General features: G+C 46.8%; 1 protein-coding gene across 6 annotated transcripts in view; it reads right to left on the minus strand.

The window, feature by feature from the left end:
- Window positions 1-17,490, minus strand: part of LOC100116175 (exopolyphosphatase PRUNE1) — a 62,458-nt gene that overhangs the window by 3,804 nt on the left and 41,164 nt on the right. For 3 of the 6 annotated variants that reach the window (XM_032595850.1, XM_031924622.2, XM_032595851.1), the window contains exons 2-5: window positions 16,954-17,112; window positions 16,592-16,833; window positions 8,486-8,748; window positions 1,423-1,667 (exon numbers count right to left, since the gene is read on the minus strand). In XM_032595850.1, coding sequence (XP_032451741.1) covers window positions 1,423-1,667; window positions 8,486-8,748; window positions 16,592-16,833; window positions 16,954-16,989 — 786 coding nt within the window. In that variant the 5' untranslated portion in view covers window positions 16,990-17,112. Of the gene's footprint in view, window positions 1-1,422; window positions 1,668-8,485; window positions 8,749-16,591; window positions 16,834-16,953; window positions 17,113-17,205; window positions 17,244-17,318; window positions 17,429-17,490 lie in introns of those variants that run through there. The other 3 variants (XR_004226826.1, XM_008209973.3, XM_008209974.4) reach the window with 2 other exon arrangements.

Genomic DNA, 17,490 nt, shown 5'->3' on the forward strand with positions numbered 1-17,490 from the left:
GAGCGAGCTGGAAAATCGAGGCGCCTGCATACGGATACACGCGGAGGTAAAAAACGAGAGCGCTGCAGCCATTTACACCGGCGCACACGCGCGGACTGCAGACAGACAGCACAGAGAGCATAGTACAGTGCGAAGCTGGAGCGAGAGGAAAAAGATCGCGGACACACGGACGGAGCCGCGGCAAAAAGAGGCTGCAGACGCAAACGCGAAAAAAGACGCAGCGCGTGGAACGGAAGTAAGAGAAAGAGGCCGATCGGCGAATGAAGTACGCGCTCTGCCAGGCGGCAATACAAAGGCCCTATACTGCCTCGCTCGCGTCATCGGCAATCCAGTCACGTTTCAGAAGAGCCCGCTCTCGAGTAAGAAAGAGAGAGAGAGAGAGAGAGAGAGAGAGAGAGACAAGGGTGACATGATTACCCGGAACGTTCTTGATGAAAATAAGGACAGCGATCTAAACTTTGTATTACACGCCTTTTCGAAAAGCTACTCCGACGAGTCGCTTCGGAAGGAGGGATGAAATCGAATGCACAAAGAGAGATTCGTTCAGGCTCTCGGATTATTTAATGCCTTCAGAACTTTCTCCTCCCCCCCCCCTCTCTCTCTCTCTCCAGCTCCTCCTCTTCTCGCTGGCGCCTCTTCCTTTCGATATCCCCTCTCGACGAGTGATTGTGAAGATTCGATTGAGTGGATTTATTAGTAGTTACACGGTCTGCCGAGCGCCCGAAGAGATTCTCTTTTATATATGATGGCTCTCGCGCAGCCACTGCGGTAGTTTGCGGGCTTCCCGATTCATTTTCCGCGAGACTCGTCGGATTGCCGGAAGCACCGGCGATTTTCCCGATGCTCTCGAGAGCTTCCGATGCGTCTAATGGACTGTTGACCGATTCTTGGAATGGATATCGGCAGCAGAATTGCTGATTAATAAGCGAAATGCCTATGTAGTTTAAAAACAAAAAACGCGTAGATTCCAGTAAAAGCCCGCGCTGAACATAAACCGTGTACATTCGTTCGACGCACGGTTTACGAGCTATTTTCGTTCCGCGAGAACCGCTTCGAATCGTTTCCCAGTATAATTCAGCGTTTACGCAAGTCCGCATAAAGAGCCGAGATTACGCGCGAAGCGTATAACGTCGACTATTAACCGCGAGCGCGCATTTCAAATTAGCGCCCGATTCCGCGCACCGCGTCTGCGCATATGCAAAAGATATCAGCTCGTGTTCGCCCGCGCGAACAAAGATTATTCCGACTCGTTATCTCGACAAATCGGCGGGATATTCATTTGCTTCTGCCGTGTAAACGCTTTTTCTATGCGCCCAATAACATGTATACACCGCTCAAAGGATACCAATTAGCCCGCCCGAAAAGGGGAAGCTGAAAAGCGAAATAAGGCCGTGTACAGCGAGCGGAGCGGCTCTGACTCACCTTCACGAGAATCGGAAAACCGGGTATAGGCACGCCATTGACGACTTTGAGGTCCCTAATTAAGAGATCAACTGGCGTCAGCTCGCTGATGTCCGTTTTTGCCTGGAGAATTTCCTGGTAGAGTTTCTCCCGGACCTGGGCGTCGCCGTCGCTGATTTCCTCGAGTTTCGCGATCATCTCGTGGTCCAGCGGTGTCGCGCGCTTTGCCTCCTCGGAAAAGTTCGCCGTGTCTATCAAGATCGGACCTGAAAGCCATTGAACCCGAGTTGTTTTATATTGGGTATTTCAGATACCACTAGCTGTGGTTTCATTTATCATTATGATTATTTTGTTACTCGAGCATCGCGTCAATAATCATTACCTTATTGCTGTTCTGCCGAACGTGATAAGCGCAATCGATACATAATACCTTGGACATCCCGTTGAACCTCACTCCATCCGAAAACTGCAGCACGACTCCGAGGCAATATCGCAAAAATCAAAGCCAAGTCCAGCAATGCGATTCGAGCGCGAAGCCGAGAGAAGAAGAAAAAACAGCATAAAGGAAAAAGCTTCCCGCCCAAATTGGACACTTTCCTCGAGGCGCGCGCGGGCACATCAAAGTGCAGCGGCGGATTCTCCCCGAAAGGCAATAAAAGAATGAAGCGCGATAAGTGACTTAAATCCCGCGAACTCAGCTTTCAGAGCAGTACCGCGAGGAAATAAAAAAAAGCCCTCGTGGGAGTATAAGCCGAGCATTTGCTCCTCTCGCTCTTTTTCGCTCTCACACCCCACAGCAGAGCAGGGTGGCGAAACCCTCACAACTGGCGCCCTAATCGGCCGAACGGCTCACGGCTCTTTGCTTGGCGGCGGCTCCAGCGGTCAATTGAAATTCCCTCTGTGAACGCGATCGCCCAACAAGCGATCCTCCGCAGATAGAAAACGCCGCGACTCTCTGTGTGTGGCTCCGAAAGAAGGAAGAGAAAGAGAGGGAGAGATGAGGCGAGAGCGTATAACGAGCGATGGAGAGAGAGAGAGAGAAGCTAACTGTCGGATCGGTGCGCAAGCTTACCTCGCGCGGGGGTGGATCTTGGCATTGTTTCTTGACTACGGGAGGAGGGAGTTCAGCACGCACGAGTTGATGGACAATGGGACTTGAGATTAAAGTTTACTTGCCGGCGGAGCGAATCGAAGCGACTACTGCTTAAAAATCGCTTTGGGTAATGGCTGAAAGTATCGGTTCAAGTGCTTCTGTTATTTTATTGTTTATCGACGTGCTTTCAGCTGTGTTATTAATAGACTTCTCATTCATCAAAAAAACGAGGATAAATTCACTCTTTCGAAGGTGAAACAGTCGGGATAACCGTGACGTACAGCCGCTCTTCGTCTCGAGGACAAACAACACGCAAGATCTCGGAAAAACAAGGGTAATCACAGACGCTATAGTATAAGCCTCGTCATCAGCATAAAGCCGATAGGCAAACCCCATTCAATTAGGCTCGGGGAAATGCAATTCCCGTGTCGAAATAATAAAAAGGAAGCGCGTCATCCCTCTCGAGAGGCCTGAGTAGTCCATTCGCGTGAAACCCTACTCAAGCATCTCTCTCTCTCTCTCTCTCTCTCTCTCTCTCTCTCTCTCTCTCTCTCTCTCTCTCTCTCTCTCTCTCTCTCTCCCTACCTTAATACACGTACTCCACCACTCAAAGACGGACTTGGCCGCTTTTACTCGCACGAATAAGGCCAACGACGTGTACGTTACGTACATTATATACGTGAAGCCCAGAGTTATTTCGTCAAGTTTGCAATTAGTTTCGGCTTTCGCGAACGACGCGACATACGCAGAGCTATCATCGAAAATTCACATCGAGCTGTATTTTCCAAATTCCTGTATACGATACGGCATTTGCATAGAGCTGCAGCAAACTGAAAAGACATCAGAGGAAACGTTATCGCTCACGCCGCATTGCGCGGTATAATCGCGCGCGAGCGCTTTAATTGCCCCCCGTTTGCCCGCCTCCTAACAACCTGCCCCCCCCCCCTCCCCCCGGCGATTCGCTCGGTGATCAGTCGTTAAATTATTTACTTCTGTTCGTTTGCGCCGCCGCTGCAATCAAGCCGGATATATAATAGTCCCCGCAACCGTGGCTGCATTCGTAAGTAGAACGGGCTGAATATGGTCAGGCGTATACAATCACACCGCGAGGGACTAACGATTTCTTTCGGCCGAATGAGTGAACTCTCGGAAAAGGCTAACGAGCCGACGCAGTTCTCTCTCTCTCTCTCTCTCTCTCTCTCTCTCTCTCTCTCTCTCTCTCTCTCTCTCTCTCTCTCGCGCGCGCGCGCTCGGGCTCGACACCTTTGTGCGCGTATACACCGCAGAGTCTCGGCCGCACCAGCAGAGCGTAGGCAAGAGCGTAATACGGGCGGACGGCAAACGTGCGCGACGCGACGTCAGCCAGCGCGTGCCATTTGCGCCGCGTCCATTTACACTGTGTACACGTATACGCGAGCGCGCGTCTGTACACAGGGGCGAGCTTTCTCTCACTCGGCAAAGTTGGCCCCGGCCAAATCCCTTTCCTCGCGGCTCGGTCCGAAAGTTCAGCAGCCCTAAAGCAACTTTCGAGCCCTCCCCGTAGGAATAGCTCTGCGGCTGACGGGCTACTGTGTACACGCTCAATTATACCGAAAACAATACTTGCCACCGCCGCCGTTGAGCTGCTCTCGAATGTAAAGCCAGGAGAGGAGGAGCAACGCAAACTGAGAGGGAATTAGCGTAAGAGGCAGAATACCTGGGCCGCAGATAAAGTCCAAAGGGTTGAAAAACCAAAGAAAGAGAGAGAGAGAGAGAGAGAGAGAGAGAGAGAGAGAGAGAGAGAGAGAGAGAGAGTCAGAGCGATAGTTGCGGGCTCACAGTTTTTGCTTTGTGCGATGCTTGACCGATCGTCGAGTTTGCGGCTGCGGAATTTCATTGCGCCCGGTTTTCGCTACACCACGCAGGTAAAGGGCCTTTCCGACGTTTGCGGATCGTCGAATGAATTTAATTCTAGAGTTATCGCTCTGGATCTCCGTATTCGCTTTGAACGAACGTTCGTAGCAACTGGAAATGGTATGTATACAGCTGATGTACCGTCGCAAACGACATCGGCCTGGGCTGAATAAGCCTCCCGCCGGTTCTCCTTCCCGGGAGCTACGAGAAAGCGCACGAGATTGCTAATTCATGCGCGCGAAAAAGAGAAACACCGGTATATACGGTCCCCCTTGGCGAGCTCCGGCAACAAAAGCCAGAAAAACAGAGCTAGACGGAAGCGCGAGAGAAAGTGCCGAGTTTGAATCTAAAAAGAGAGGCCGAACGGTCGCGTCGAGGAGAAAGAAAGCGGGAGTAGGAAAATGGGAATTAAATATACATCTGGAGGGCTATATTTCACGGCGACGTGTGAATAAAATATCTCCGAAGGAATCGCGCGGCCCAAATGGAAATGGCTCGCTGTGCGCGCTAATGATTGATGAAACGTCAAATGCGCGGGAGGCATTAATTTATTCTCGCGTTTGTTGCGCGCTGCATCTATAGTCGTCCATTGTTTATCAGGGATCTGCAGGCTCTGCGCGGCTCTTTTCTAGGAAGGTGTAAGGGTATTTCATATTTCCAAACTTCTAGAAAAACAGAAAGCCCAATCGAATTTTTCTTTCGGTAGAACGATTCATTAAACTTAACACTACGGCGCTACAGACTCGGTTTTTCATTTGCAAACTTTATTCAAAAAGTTTTAGGTAATAGAAAAACAGTGTTTTTTGGGACGACATCCCCTTAACTCCGAAGCGTGTGAAATGTAGAGGAGGCATGTGCTACTTCTGCTCTTTACATCGGGAAATTGTTATTGCTGTACACAACGTTGTAGTAATCCGATGATCGCGATATGCTTGTTTTCAAATCCGCTTTATATCGTTCAACACGAGGACACATGTTGCATCGAGGGCGTTTTTTGATGAGACTGCTCGACCATGCCTCGCAATTATTTGATAAATTCATCAAACGTATCGTATATACGAGCGAGCGTATTTCATATGCAAATAAACGTCGCAACAATGAAATCATTCCAATGAAATGTACAATTTCATTAGAGTAACGTCGCTTTATAAGGTTGCACAATACACCGGCGTACGTAACAACGATACCGATAAACAACCGTATATGCAGTGTCTGAAGAAATCTCGACCCGAGCAAACTATAAGCGCAAAAATCGACTGCACCGAAACCGCTGACCATAATCCAGAGCTCGCGCATACACGGCTACATTGAAAGCCGAAATAATTCACGTGCAGCGAGCATAATAATCTCGGCAATAACCTCCCAGAGCAATATACGCTGCAGCCGGTGATTTCAGTGGATCAAACGCGCACAAGCAGCATCAGCGGCGCACGCACACGTGTATATGGCACACGCGTGAATGAGTATAACAAAGAGTGCTCGAGCGGCGCAAGAACAAGAGTGGAAGAGCGACAGAGAGAGAGAGAGAGAGAGAGAGAGAGGAGGGGGAGGGGGGCAAAAAGCAGGCCTAGCCCGAGGGTTCGATTCGCGCGATTGCCACCCGCGCCATTCCGGCTAATATAATGTTTACAAAAGTATCGAACCCGCGTGTGCGTATACAGCGTATGTATGTGCGTGTGGGAGAGGATTGAAGTCCGCCGGTGGTATTCTCTCTCTCTCACTCTCTCTCTCTCCCTCCCTCTCTCTCTCTCTCCCTCTCTCTCTCTCCCTCTCTCTCTCTCTCTCTCTCTCTCTCTCACTGTGCCGGCCGCGCAAACGTTACCTGTCGGCAATTTCCAAACATTCCGCACGGCTCTCGCGAATCTATATGTACGCGCATTCATTGTGGATTCAGGGGAAGAGGATGCCTTTGGCAACACACGCACGCGCGAATATTTTATCCTCTGGAAAAATAACGATTTATCGAGCTTGCGACTGCGTATAGGTCTGCTCGAGCAGAGCTGCGAAAATATTTAACGACTCGTTCAATGGAACACGCCGAGCGTCTGCCTGATACGGAAGAGTTGTCTCTGTGCGGAGACTGATGTGGATTTTAGCCGAGTTATTGGCGATGCTTTTTATCAGTATGGTCCCCTTTTTTGGCGTGAGCTTTTTATCTCTATATACGTATAGTGCCATAGTTTGGACTAGTCGGGAATATAACGAAGAGCCAAAGCGTCAACTTTCTTTTTTGCATTTTCTAGTTAGCAGATTGCTCTACAAAAGCTCTTTATAATATTAGAATTTCAAATTTCGAAAGCGACAGCTAATGAACGAAAGAGGCCAGAAGTAGGCCAACGAAGTCGTAAACGGAAAAAAGTTATAACTTCCTTCTCAGAAGCATGACTTTTACAAAAAGTTATGTGTACCCTCAAGATTTGAAAAAGTTCGAAGATAATCACATCATTCACAATTTAATCATCTCTTGTTACAGTTCTTTTCATCGAGTTGAAATCAGAGTGAAAAGCGCAGATATTTCACGCACGCGGTATCAAATTCAATTTCGATCTGCGGACGTACACATAGATGCGCGTAATGAGTAGCCGATATTCTCCGTAATTTCAGCGATTCGATTAAAAATGTTGATTTATAATTTCGGAAAATTGAGCTTCGTAAATTAAATACATAATTCACGGAATCAAACTGGCTCTCCGCCTCGGTGAAATGAAAGTGAGCGAGAGAAACGATAGAGAGAGAGAGAGAGAGAGAGAGAGAGAGAGAGAGAGAGAGAGAGAGCTGTGCGGAAACTTGAAAAGCAATAACGAAAGAAAGCCCGGCCATGCGCTGATAAATTGTGGTGTATCGGGGCACACGCAGGGAATGTCAAAGTTATACGGATATCATACATGTATGGCTATATAACGACAGGTTAAATCGTCGCGAAACTTTTGCGACGAACGCATCGGCTAACGCAATTTACTCAGCAGCTCCGATGTTTGACGAAAGACCGAATCGGACTTGTAGAGCGCGCAGTGGCTTAAACGCTTTTCGAATCAATTCCAGTTTTCCGCCGGTATAACAAGCCGCACCACGGCGAGCGCGCGCAGGAGAGTAATGAGCTTCATCCGTCTTACAAATTAGCCGCTCTCGGTATTGAAGCTCGCTCGCTATATCTGCGCACTGTGCTGTATCAAGCTTTTAGAGAAACTAGAGAAAAGGAAGAGGGATTTCATCGGATTAGAATTTATTATCCTGTCTCCGCTGTCCGCGGCATTACGTGCGTCTATAACGAAAGCCCCTACGGGGAAAAAATCGCCCGTCGGGACTGAAGCGGGCCGAGATAGAGAGTGGAATGCCTGGGATTTATCGTTCGTCAGGACAGTATTGTTTCCAAGATGACCCTATTATACTGAGCAAGGCATCTGCGCAATAAGCTACAGTCTCTCGTCGGAGCCCGGCAGAGAACAAATAAAATTAAATCTCGCTTCTCGCGCGCACTTGATTAAACCGATGGGCCAACTTTGTTCGCGAAAGAAGCTAAGCATCATATCCTCGGCTTATAGTTCCGGGCGATTAACAAATTTTCTATACACCTATACACCCACCGTAAAAGTTCCTAGATAACTTATACACGCTCTAATCGTTCGAGACGCACACCCCCGCGCTATCTCCTCTGTAAAAATCGGCGTGCGCGCACGCACCCTTTGAAAATCATTCAACAGCAGCGCGAAACTGCGTGCGATAAATTCGCCGGGCTCGGGAGAGAAAAAAAAGTCCGATAAATCAGGGCTTACAAACTTATGAAATCCCTCCGTCCTGACCAAATAAGCCCGCAAGAAAATACGCAGTGTAGTCGGGCTTAACACCTACACCCGCAGCGCACGCACCCCAGCAGCTCGTGTAAAATACTTCCAAACCAAAACATCCTTCATCCCCCTATACCCTCTTCTCCTTCGCTACATCGGCTCTCGCTCCCAAAGACAAAGGGTGGCCGCGTGTTAGCGCCGACTGCGGAACTCCCACGCGCGGATCTGTCTACATGCGTTCGGGCATTTTATCGAAACTCTAAAATAGTTTCGACCCCCCGAGATGTAAGTAACGAAATGGTGTAATACTCGCCTTTGAGGAGAGAGGCAACAGTGGCAGCGACGTCGGGCCGCCGCTGGATGATGTTCCGGGCGACGAGGCTGGCGCAGCTGCCGACGGTGTCGAGAGCCAGTCTGCAGTTGGTCCAGGGCCAGTTGCTGTCCTGGGGCCTGTGATCGATCACCTCGAGCACGGCCGGGAACAGCTCGGCGTCGTCCGCTGGCAGCGCGTGATGATCGACCAGCACGAGTTCCAATTTCCCCGAGGCCAGCAACGGCTTCAGCTCGATCTCGTTTCTGCGGAACACAACACAGAGACTGGTACAGCTCTTGTGCATGTCTGTATAGAGACGTCTGTCCCGTTGCATTAGTCCGAGCTTTGATTAGCTGGCTACTGACGTTGCCGGGATTTCGAGCGGATATCTTACGTGGCGATTACCGCGGGCTGTGATGGGGATTCGGGCGAGGGAATTTTGATGGGGAGTTATAGTTGTTTCTGGAAATTGGGAATCGGCGCGCTGTAAACAACGAGCCGGCTCACAACGCGTATTTGTTCTGTTATTCAACAAACTACATACAGCTCGGTCTGCAAGCATCGGTTAATCAACGATTTAATTACATGCTATACATTATTGCATTGAATCAAACTGGGAGAACAGCAGACCATTAGACACTAAACTAATCCTCTTAGAGCTGCTCGAAAGGAATATTCATGCATTAGCGTCCGAAAAGGGCAACGCCGCTCTCTGCTAAGCCGAGCGAGCAAGGGGTTGCTCGCCGATGCGCCGCCGCTCGAAACCGTCTTTAACGTTACTAATCCATACGGGTCAGGTAACCATTTGCCGTATACGCAGTATAGCGATCGTCTGCGGCCCTCGTCTACACCACCTCAAAAAATGTACCTTAATTTAGCGCAGCGCAGAGCGGCTCTCTCGCCAGTTCGGCTATGTATTACGTTCGCATATCCGTCAGCGACCTTCGTGGCTCATTAACCATTGATGACGGCTGGAAAACCGTCTGAAATCGATGTTGGTGTTATACGCGTATAGTACACGCAAGCCCGATGTTCGTTAATTAGAAACGAAGCGCAATCCGTCCGTCGACGCTTTATAAGCTGTACTTTTGATGCTTCTTTCGGCATATTTCAAACGCCCATAGTATTATCCACAAACTACGATTACGAATATGTTCTATACCTATAACGAGTAAATAACCGCGGTGCCCATTGAAGTCGGTGGCGTTTTTAAGCTTTCTTTATTCGGCTCAAAAATCAATTATCGTCAAACCGAGCGACACGGGCTACTGTTACCAACATCGACATACATGCGCTGCGGTCAGAGAAAGAGAGCTCTCAGCCTTCGTGGTCGATTAAAAATTAACACGTCGGCCGTACTTTTTGCGAAATACATTGGCCAACGTGGCTGTATATAAATAAACAATAGCGCGAGGAGAGCTCGTAAAACGAGTCGCGATTTCGTTTTGTTTTCATGCCGTTTTTACGCCCAGACAGGCTCATATACGCGCTTCCCCCCTACAGGCACAGGTATACAGGCCGGGAAACAAACGCGATTTTTCCGTCAGCTCCGCGAAATGTTATGAATAATTATGCGAGCTGCACTGCGTGCGCGTGAACGCAAGCTTTTCGGAAAAACGATAGATTGTTGTTTGCACATTGAACGTTAGCTCTTGTTTGCTGCACTACATAACGAAGTTGTATGCGTGCGGAACGATAACGCGCGCGCGCGTGTGTGTGTGTGTGTGTGTGTGTGTGTGTGTGTGTGTGTGTGTGTGTGTGTGTGTGTGTGTGTGTGTATATATATATATATATATATATATATATATATATATATATATATATATATATATATATATGTGTGTGTGTTGTTGGAAATTTTCGAGGAAGCTTTTTGTTATATGTGAGGAATCATGCAAACGGCACTCGGCGTATGCAGTTGTTGCGATTGTTATTATATATCGTGCATCTTTTATATGTTCCTAACTTTTACTCGCTGCAATGTACCTACTTCATGGGAATTCGGAATAAATGTTTCCGCGTAGAAAAATAACTTTTCGATTAGAGTTGCGCGCCGCATACGAGGAAATCCGTCAAAGGGTTGGTATCGCTGTGAACATTTAGTACACGCGAAAAACATAGAAATGAATAGCGTGTATTATTACTCATATATCCTATACATATACGCGTATAGCTTTCATTTACAAGAGAATCGCATTTTCGATGCTCTGAAAAGCCCGCGCGCGCGATATATTTTTCATTTCTCATTGAGAAGACGACGTATCTACGATAGTACCAGTGTCTCGCGAAGATAGAAGTATTTCCCAAAACTCTCCGCTGAAATCCGCTTGTCAAAGCGGACAAAGCGAAGCTCTCGGCGGCGATGCGCTTTGATAAGCATCGTAAATTATGCTCAGTTGGCGAGAATAACGCGGCATAAAATATCCAAGAGTCGGCCGAGTAAGTCGGAAGGATAGAGAGAGAGAGAGAGAGAGAGAGAGAGAGAGAGAGAGAGCCGTCTCCGCGAAGGCATATTTGTTCTCTCCGCGAGCGACTCCCTTATTGTGCGCGCGCGGGCTTCCGTCGTCTGCAGAGTTCTCGACGCCCTTGGAAGTCTATATATAATACTCCCACGCGCTGAGATTCGTGGGGGAGTAGAGGAGGCGAAGCCCGGCCGGTAAAATTATTAAAATCAACTAATCCCACTAATCACGCCAGCGATGGAAATCCACTCTAAAGCGCGTCGTGCATGATTTAGCGAGGAGCCTCGCACGTTGGAACGAAATTGCTCAGACGTTACTTCGTCGTTCCACGTTATGTATATAGGTGTTCACGCATAGAGAGCTAAGACTGTTTTGATGAATTCGCTGTTTTTCGGGATACGACGCGTATAAGGTCCGGATGAACGTACTGAACTGTGTGTGTATGAAAGGCTCGAATTTTTATATTATTTTATTTCTGAATGGTCTCGACGAGCGCAAAGTCAAAGGATCGGGATTCAAAACAATTTTTTAGGGACCTTCTCGAATCATTACCATTTTTTTTTTTTCATAGTCCAAGCTTATCGGGGATCGGAACAGAAAGATCCTTTGATGCGCGCTTGATATTAGTAGATGAAAGAGTCTGTATACGCTCGCTTTTTCTATTTCCATTTATATAGGGGACTTTTTTATGCGAAGCTTTTTATCGAAAACGATGAATGGCTTATAATCCTCATCGATATATACAGTATTTCTCGCAAGTTTTATTCAAGCGTCTTTCAACGGATACAGGCCTGATATTTCAAAGCAGTGAATCTCGGGTTTGCTTATCGGAATCGCCGCAACGCGGTACATGCGTCCTCCGAATGTTATTCTTATGAGTTCGGATCAATTATATGTATATCTATATACCGATTGCATGCCATTTGCATATGCATTGTGATTATTCGGTTGTATTATCATGAGGTGCATACATACGCGAATTGATATGCAGCGGCGAAACATAACTGCGCCGCGCGCCTCGTAAAATCAGACTGCCGCAATTATATTCTGATATAAGCACGTTTAAGTCTTCTACCGTAACAGCGCCAGGAAAGCGAACATAGGGCACTTTTTTTTCTAATAGGAAGATGTAAATGCGAGAGAGAACGCCTTTCCCTCCCTCAGTTCCTTTTCGACCCTCACCACTCAAAGTTTGGCGGACTCAAAGTAGTCCTATTAGAAAAAAAGGTGTCGACTTATGGCTGAAAATTATGACGTGTAGCGTCTCGGCCCGGGCTTTTCACACTAGAAAAAAATTCATATATCTAAATTTTGATAAATTCAATAAAATACACAATGAATAAAATTAATAACAGAAGTTATATATTGCTAAAAAATGAATGTCAACAAATTTTGAATGGAAAAAATCGGATCAAAGTTGCTCTACATCATAGTTTCATTAAATTATTTTTAATATTCATTATGTAACACTTTATCATTATCAAAAAATATAGACTTATTTTCCTAAATTTATGAACAAGTAAAAATTAGTTGAAGCGTCAAAAGCATGATTAAAATTTTATAACAATTATTTTTAATTTGCAAGAAAATTATTTTAATTTACTTTAAATAAAAATTAAGGCATGTATTTTGCACTTATTTTTCTCCTATAATATTGAATATCAATCATACCTTACATTTATTACATGATGTAAAACTATTTTAATCCGATTTTTTCCGTTGAAATTTTGTTGACTTTTAATTTTTTAATACTACAAAAGTTAAACTATTATTTTCATTTACTATGAACAATTAAATTTACAAAATTTTGGATAAGTTATTTTTTTAAGTGTGAAAGGTCCGGGCTGAGGCGATACACATGTGATTTACAACCAGGAATCGGGGCCCTTTTTTTCTAGGATTACTTCACCTTCGAAGCTTCGATCATAGCTCAGCAAACGTCGAAAAGTGGGGGACGAAAAGGAATTGAGGGAGGGAGGCTATGTTCGCTTTCCTCGCGCTGTTACGGTATATAGACTCTCGAGTGGCGGAATCTCGTCGCCATCGGCCGCTTCTTCCTCCATAAATCAGCATAAATCCATTAAAAACAGAAGCGACTCTCGCTCGTCGCGTAGCTCTACATCCGAACGAACAACGCGTAAACAACGCAGTAGCTATATAAGAGTGCTGCAACGAGAGCAGAAGCTATTAAAAAGCGAATATACTTTACACGAAAGCCGACGCGCACTCGTACAGCCATATATATATATATATATAGCCATATATATATATATATGCAGTGTCATTACTAAAGAAAATTACAGCCCGCGATATGGATTATCCTAAAGCTGTTGAAAGCTTACAATTCGACGCGACGACTGCACTCGTGAGCTGCTTCTTAAACGGCATTTTTCGCTCTGCTGCGTCGCGTTCCGAATTTTGTCCTCGCTCCCCGGAGGGCCGCTAGCGCGACGAGAGCTGGCGTTTTTCTTCCGTCGAGAGAAGCGAGTGCCATGTGCGGCTGATGGAAGAATGCCTGGTAAGTAGTACCGCGCTCGAGTGTAACAGTTTTTAGACATAGGTACAAGAAAGATGACGTTCATATACGCTTGAAATGTAGGTGATTCATATATGCGGCGCGCTGAATACCTTGTGCGTGTACTGCAACAGCGATATTATACTCGGGTTTTTTCTATCTGTGTGATGTGTACTCGGAATTAAATACCACAACTCTCTTCGCGATATCCAAACGAGCTGTATATATTATAGTATATCGTTATTTTACTGAAAAATACACCGGTTCAACTCGCGTGCGCGCAGTGTATAACAAGGCGAATTTAATGAAACGCTTTTAATCTCGTCGCGCATATCGATCAATAGGAATGAAAGAGAGCGCGTATACAGGCGCGCACGAGGCAATTATATTTTCGAATTTCAATTTTTTGCGACAGTCCGCGCGCATAACGATGAAAGGCGCGCTTTTATATAATTAATGAGCGTACCGACGACAAACTCAATTATAAAAAAGCACAATACGAAACAAAAAAAAAACTCGACGAATATAACAAACGCTGTCGTCGTCGGCGGCTCTCCTTAATAATCTCGTTTGCGCACGAGCGGTGTTCAATAATACAACAGGCAACTTCAGTTTTCAGGCCACGCACAGAGCAGCAGCTGGCCCCTTGTATTACATATTGGCATATCGGCAATTATTTGTATATATCCCTCGCGGACGCAACGAGTATCCGCTTTATATCGCGGACGACACAGCTCGCGATGCTTTGCAAGTGCAGTCGATATTAGCACTCGACGATTTCATTTCGCGCGGAGAGACGTATGTACGTGCCTCCCGTCGACTATCCCTCGGGATGCGATGTGCGAGCCGTTTGATGATATTTTTTTTCTTTGTCCTTCGACGATCAGTCGATCGTCGCGCTCGCGTATAGGTATGCGCCGGGGATAAATGAATTCCTCATAGGCGGAAAAAATATTTCAATTAAAAAGCAGCGAGTAATCGAGCTTCCCCGAGCATGTAGCACTGGCTGCTGCTATTGGCAGGTCTGAATTACACGCGACGCGACGCATCGAACGGCATTAACAAGGAATAATGGGATACAAATTGATGGCCGATGCTTATTGCAATTCTCTCTCTCTCTCTCTCTCTCTCTCTCTCTCTCTCTCTCTCTCTCTCTCTCTCTCTCTCTCTCTCCCGCGCGTGTCTCTGGCTCTCGTTCGCCACAGTAATTATGCGAGTGATCATTTTCCGCGCGTAATCTGCGATGACCTATTTCTATAGGGTCGACGAACGACTAGCGTAGAATACGTTCGGCTACAGCAGTATATAAGAGAGACGTTCTATCGAAAAGAGGTCTCGGATCATGTGTGTATCGTTTATCGGCATACTATTCGTTTCCGACGCAAGTATCTCGCCGATATGAAACGGACGGCGTCAATTACGCGCTCGCGTTGCACTTAACCCATTTATCTTATATGCGCATCGGCCCTTTAACGTACAGCCCGGCATAATCCTCTTTCCGACTGCAATTCGAAACCCGAGCTCTCTACGCCGCGAACGAATAGTCAAACGATCGCAGTACCGGGTATTAAAAATCCAAGAGCTGCGAGAGCTCGATGTTACACGGACCTTTTAATTTCCTACTACTATACCGCAGCCGCGCTTCGAGAACCAGATAGCATACAAGGACTCGGCTGACGGCGGCGTCGCGATTATTTTTTCAGCGGGAAAAAAGAGCCGGCCGAGCGCGGTACTTAATTAAAAATACGAAAATGAAAAAACAACAGGGCCATGAAAACGCAATTTCGCTCTTTGCAACGCCAATAGCCGGCGGTGCTTGCTCTCTCTAGCGAGCGTGATACGAAGCCAAAAGTAACAGCCGCGCGTACACGAGCTGGCTGTCGGGAAAAATTCGTCAATCTTTTATGAATCGGATATGGTAATTCGAGTGCCGCGTTTTTTCGCACTCGATATACAGCTATAGCCGCCGCCGCTGCTGTTGTGGCCGAGGGCCTAAATAAAACTCGTCGGCGCGGCCGGGGATGATTTATTATTGAAGAGAAGAGCCGTGCGCCGGAAGTTTTTTCGCCGGGAAAGAAAAGCCGGGCTTGAATATTAATCGCCGAGCGGGAGCTTAGCGCGAGAACATCAGTTACTCGCGGGGTTTAGGCGTAAATTAATCAGCCCGGGAAATAAAACTAAAATACGGCCGCGGCTGTACAACTTGGCGTTCTCATTCGACATGAGGATACGCTGAGAAAAGTCTGCAAGCTGAGCTTTTTTGCATGGAAATGCCGTTTGCTATTCTTATTGCCTCCGGTTTATGAATTCCTGAATCAACTGGTGGATAATGAGTGAAAGGCGGGATGCGATTATCGCGAGGAGGCGTCCGGGATTAAATTTTTAAGGCCGCTTGAATAGTCGATGGCGATCGATGTTTATGAATGATTCTGTCAGGTTAGCGAAGCTGAGGATCGTTGTGTATGCTGTATGCTGTGAGAAGTTTTTACGCGAGTAGGGCACGAGACGCCGGAAATGAGCGACTGCAGTGGGAGTGAGCTTAAAATTTGCATAGCTCGTAAATCAAAGCAGGTTATTGCCGATCGATGGACAGTTGGAATTTGATTTATTCCTCAAGTTAGATTCGCGTATTATATTCTTATGCCAAGCAAACGCGAGTAACGATTAGGAAATTTAATGTAGTGCAATGAGACGTGATTTGGCATGTAAATGGGCTCGGGGGAAATTTAAATTTATAAAGCACAAGTACAACCTGAAGAGCTTCCATTTGCATGGAAAAGCGTTCTTTCGAATCGGGCCTATTAGTCCAAATCATATAAGAACGTACACCCATACCATCGAATCAAAGTACCTCAGCGAAGGTAATTTAAAAAATGTGAAATACTTTTTCTATCGAGGCACATCAATTGTACAAGCACATACCCCGCCGTTGCCGTATATTTTATTCAACGCACATTCGATAATTATAAATCGCTCGCATCGTCTTAATCCCACACCGGATGCAGATTAATATCGAGCCGTGCCATATCCCTGCGCCTGATCCCCTAATGGATGAATTTACCGGCGCGCCTGCCCCTATTATATACAGCCGCGTATACACACGCGACACACGACCGCTTTGAGACTCACCGGAACGTCAGCAGGTCCTGCGGCACATTGCACCTATTCAAATAGTAAACGACCTCGGTTCTGAGCCTAAACTCTTGTCTGCTGACGTTCATCACAGGGATGACGGCCAGGCTCTCGTCCTCGCGCTCCTCGGCCTCTTTGTACTCGAGGAAGCCATGCGCCAAAGCACACACCGCCGAGTCGAGGTCGCACGTTGAATTTCCCAGAATCACCCGGACTCGCTGGTAATTGTTCAGGTTCGCCTGCGAACGATTCGGTGGGTTTTCATGGCAGTTTGTGGACGATATCGTTGAATATTGTTACAAAAGAGCGTTTGTGATATGTCAAATCTGACTTGTTAGAAGATAAACGATATTGTTTACCAGGTAGTTTCTCGTAGCTGCTAGGAATGCCTCCATGACTTCAGAGTCGAGTATCCAAGTCACTTCGATTCGTATAAGTATATACCAACGTTGTTTATCAACCCTCTCGGCTGTAGTTGACGAACAGCATAATCTTCAAGCTATCAGCACGTCCAGTCACTGGAAAGAAAACTTGAATTAGAGAATAACGTACAAACGGTCGCCTAAGTATATAGACAATGAAACATCGAGATTTTCGGGCATCGTCCTAACAGCTAATCTTATAACAATAGCTCGTAACTCGCAACAGGTTAACAACATCGTAAACTGTAAGGCCAAAAAGAATCCAAATTTTCGTCCCGACAGCGCCATCTCTCCGCGCTCACCTCGACCATCTCGCGCACCTATCCTCCCCGTCGGTAAGTCAGTGGTCCACTGGTCCGCTGCAATTTCTCCGTCAGTAGCGCAGCTATAGTCTCCCGGCCGCAACCTGCACTGGTAGCCAGCGAGGCACAAAAACGGAGAGGATTCCACACTAGGCGGCTTTCCCACATCGCG

This window comes from Nasonia vitripennis, chromosome 1 (genome assembly GCF_009193385.2).
Source record: "Nasonia vitripennis strain AsymCx chromosome 1, Nvit_psr_1.1, whole genome shotgun sequence".
Classification (NCBI taxonomy): Eukaryota; Metazoa; Arthropoda; class Insecta; order Hymenoptera; family Pteromalidae; genus Nasonia; species Nasonia vitripennis.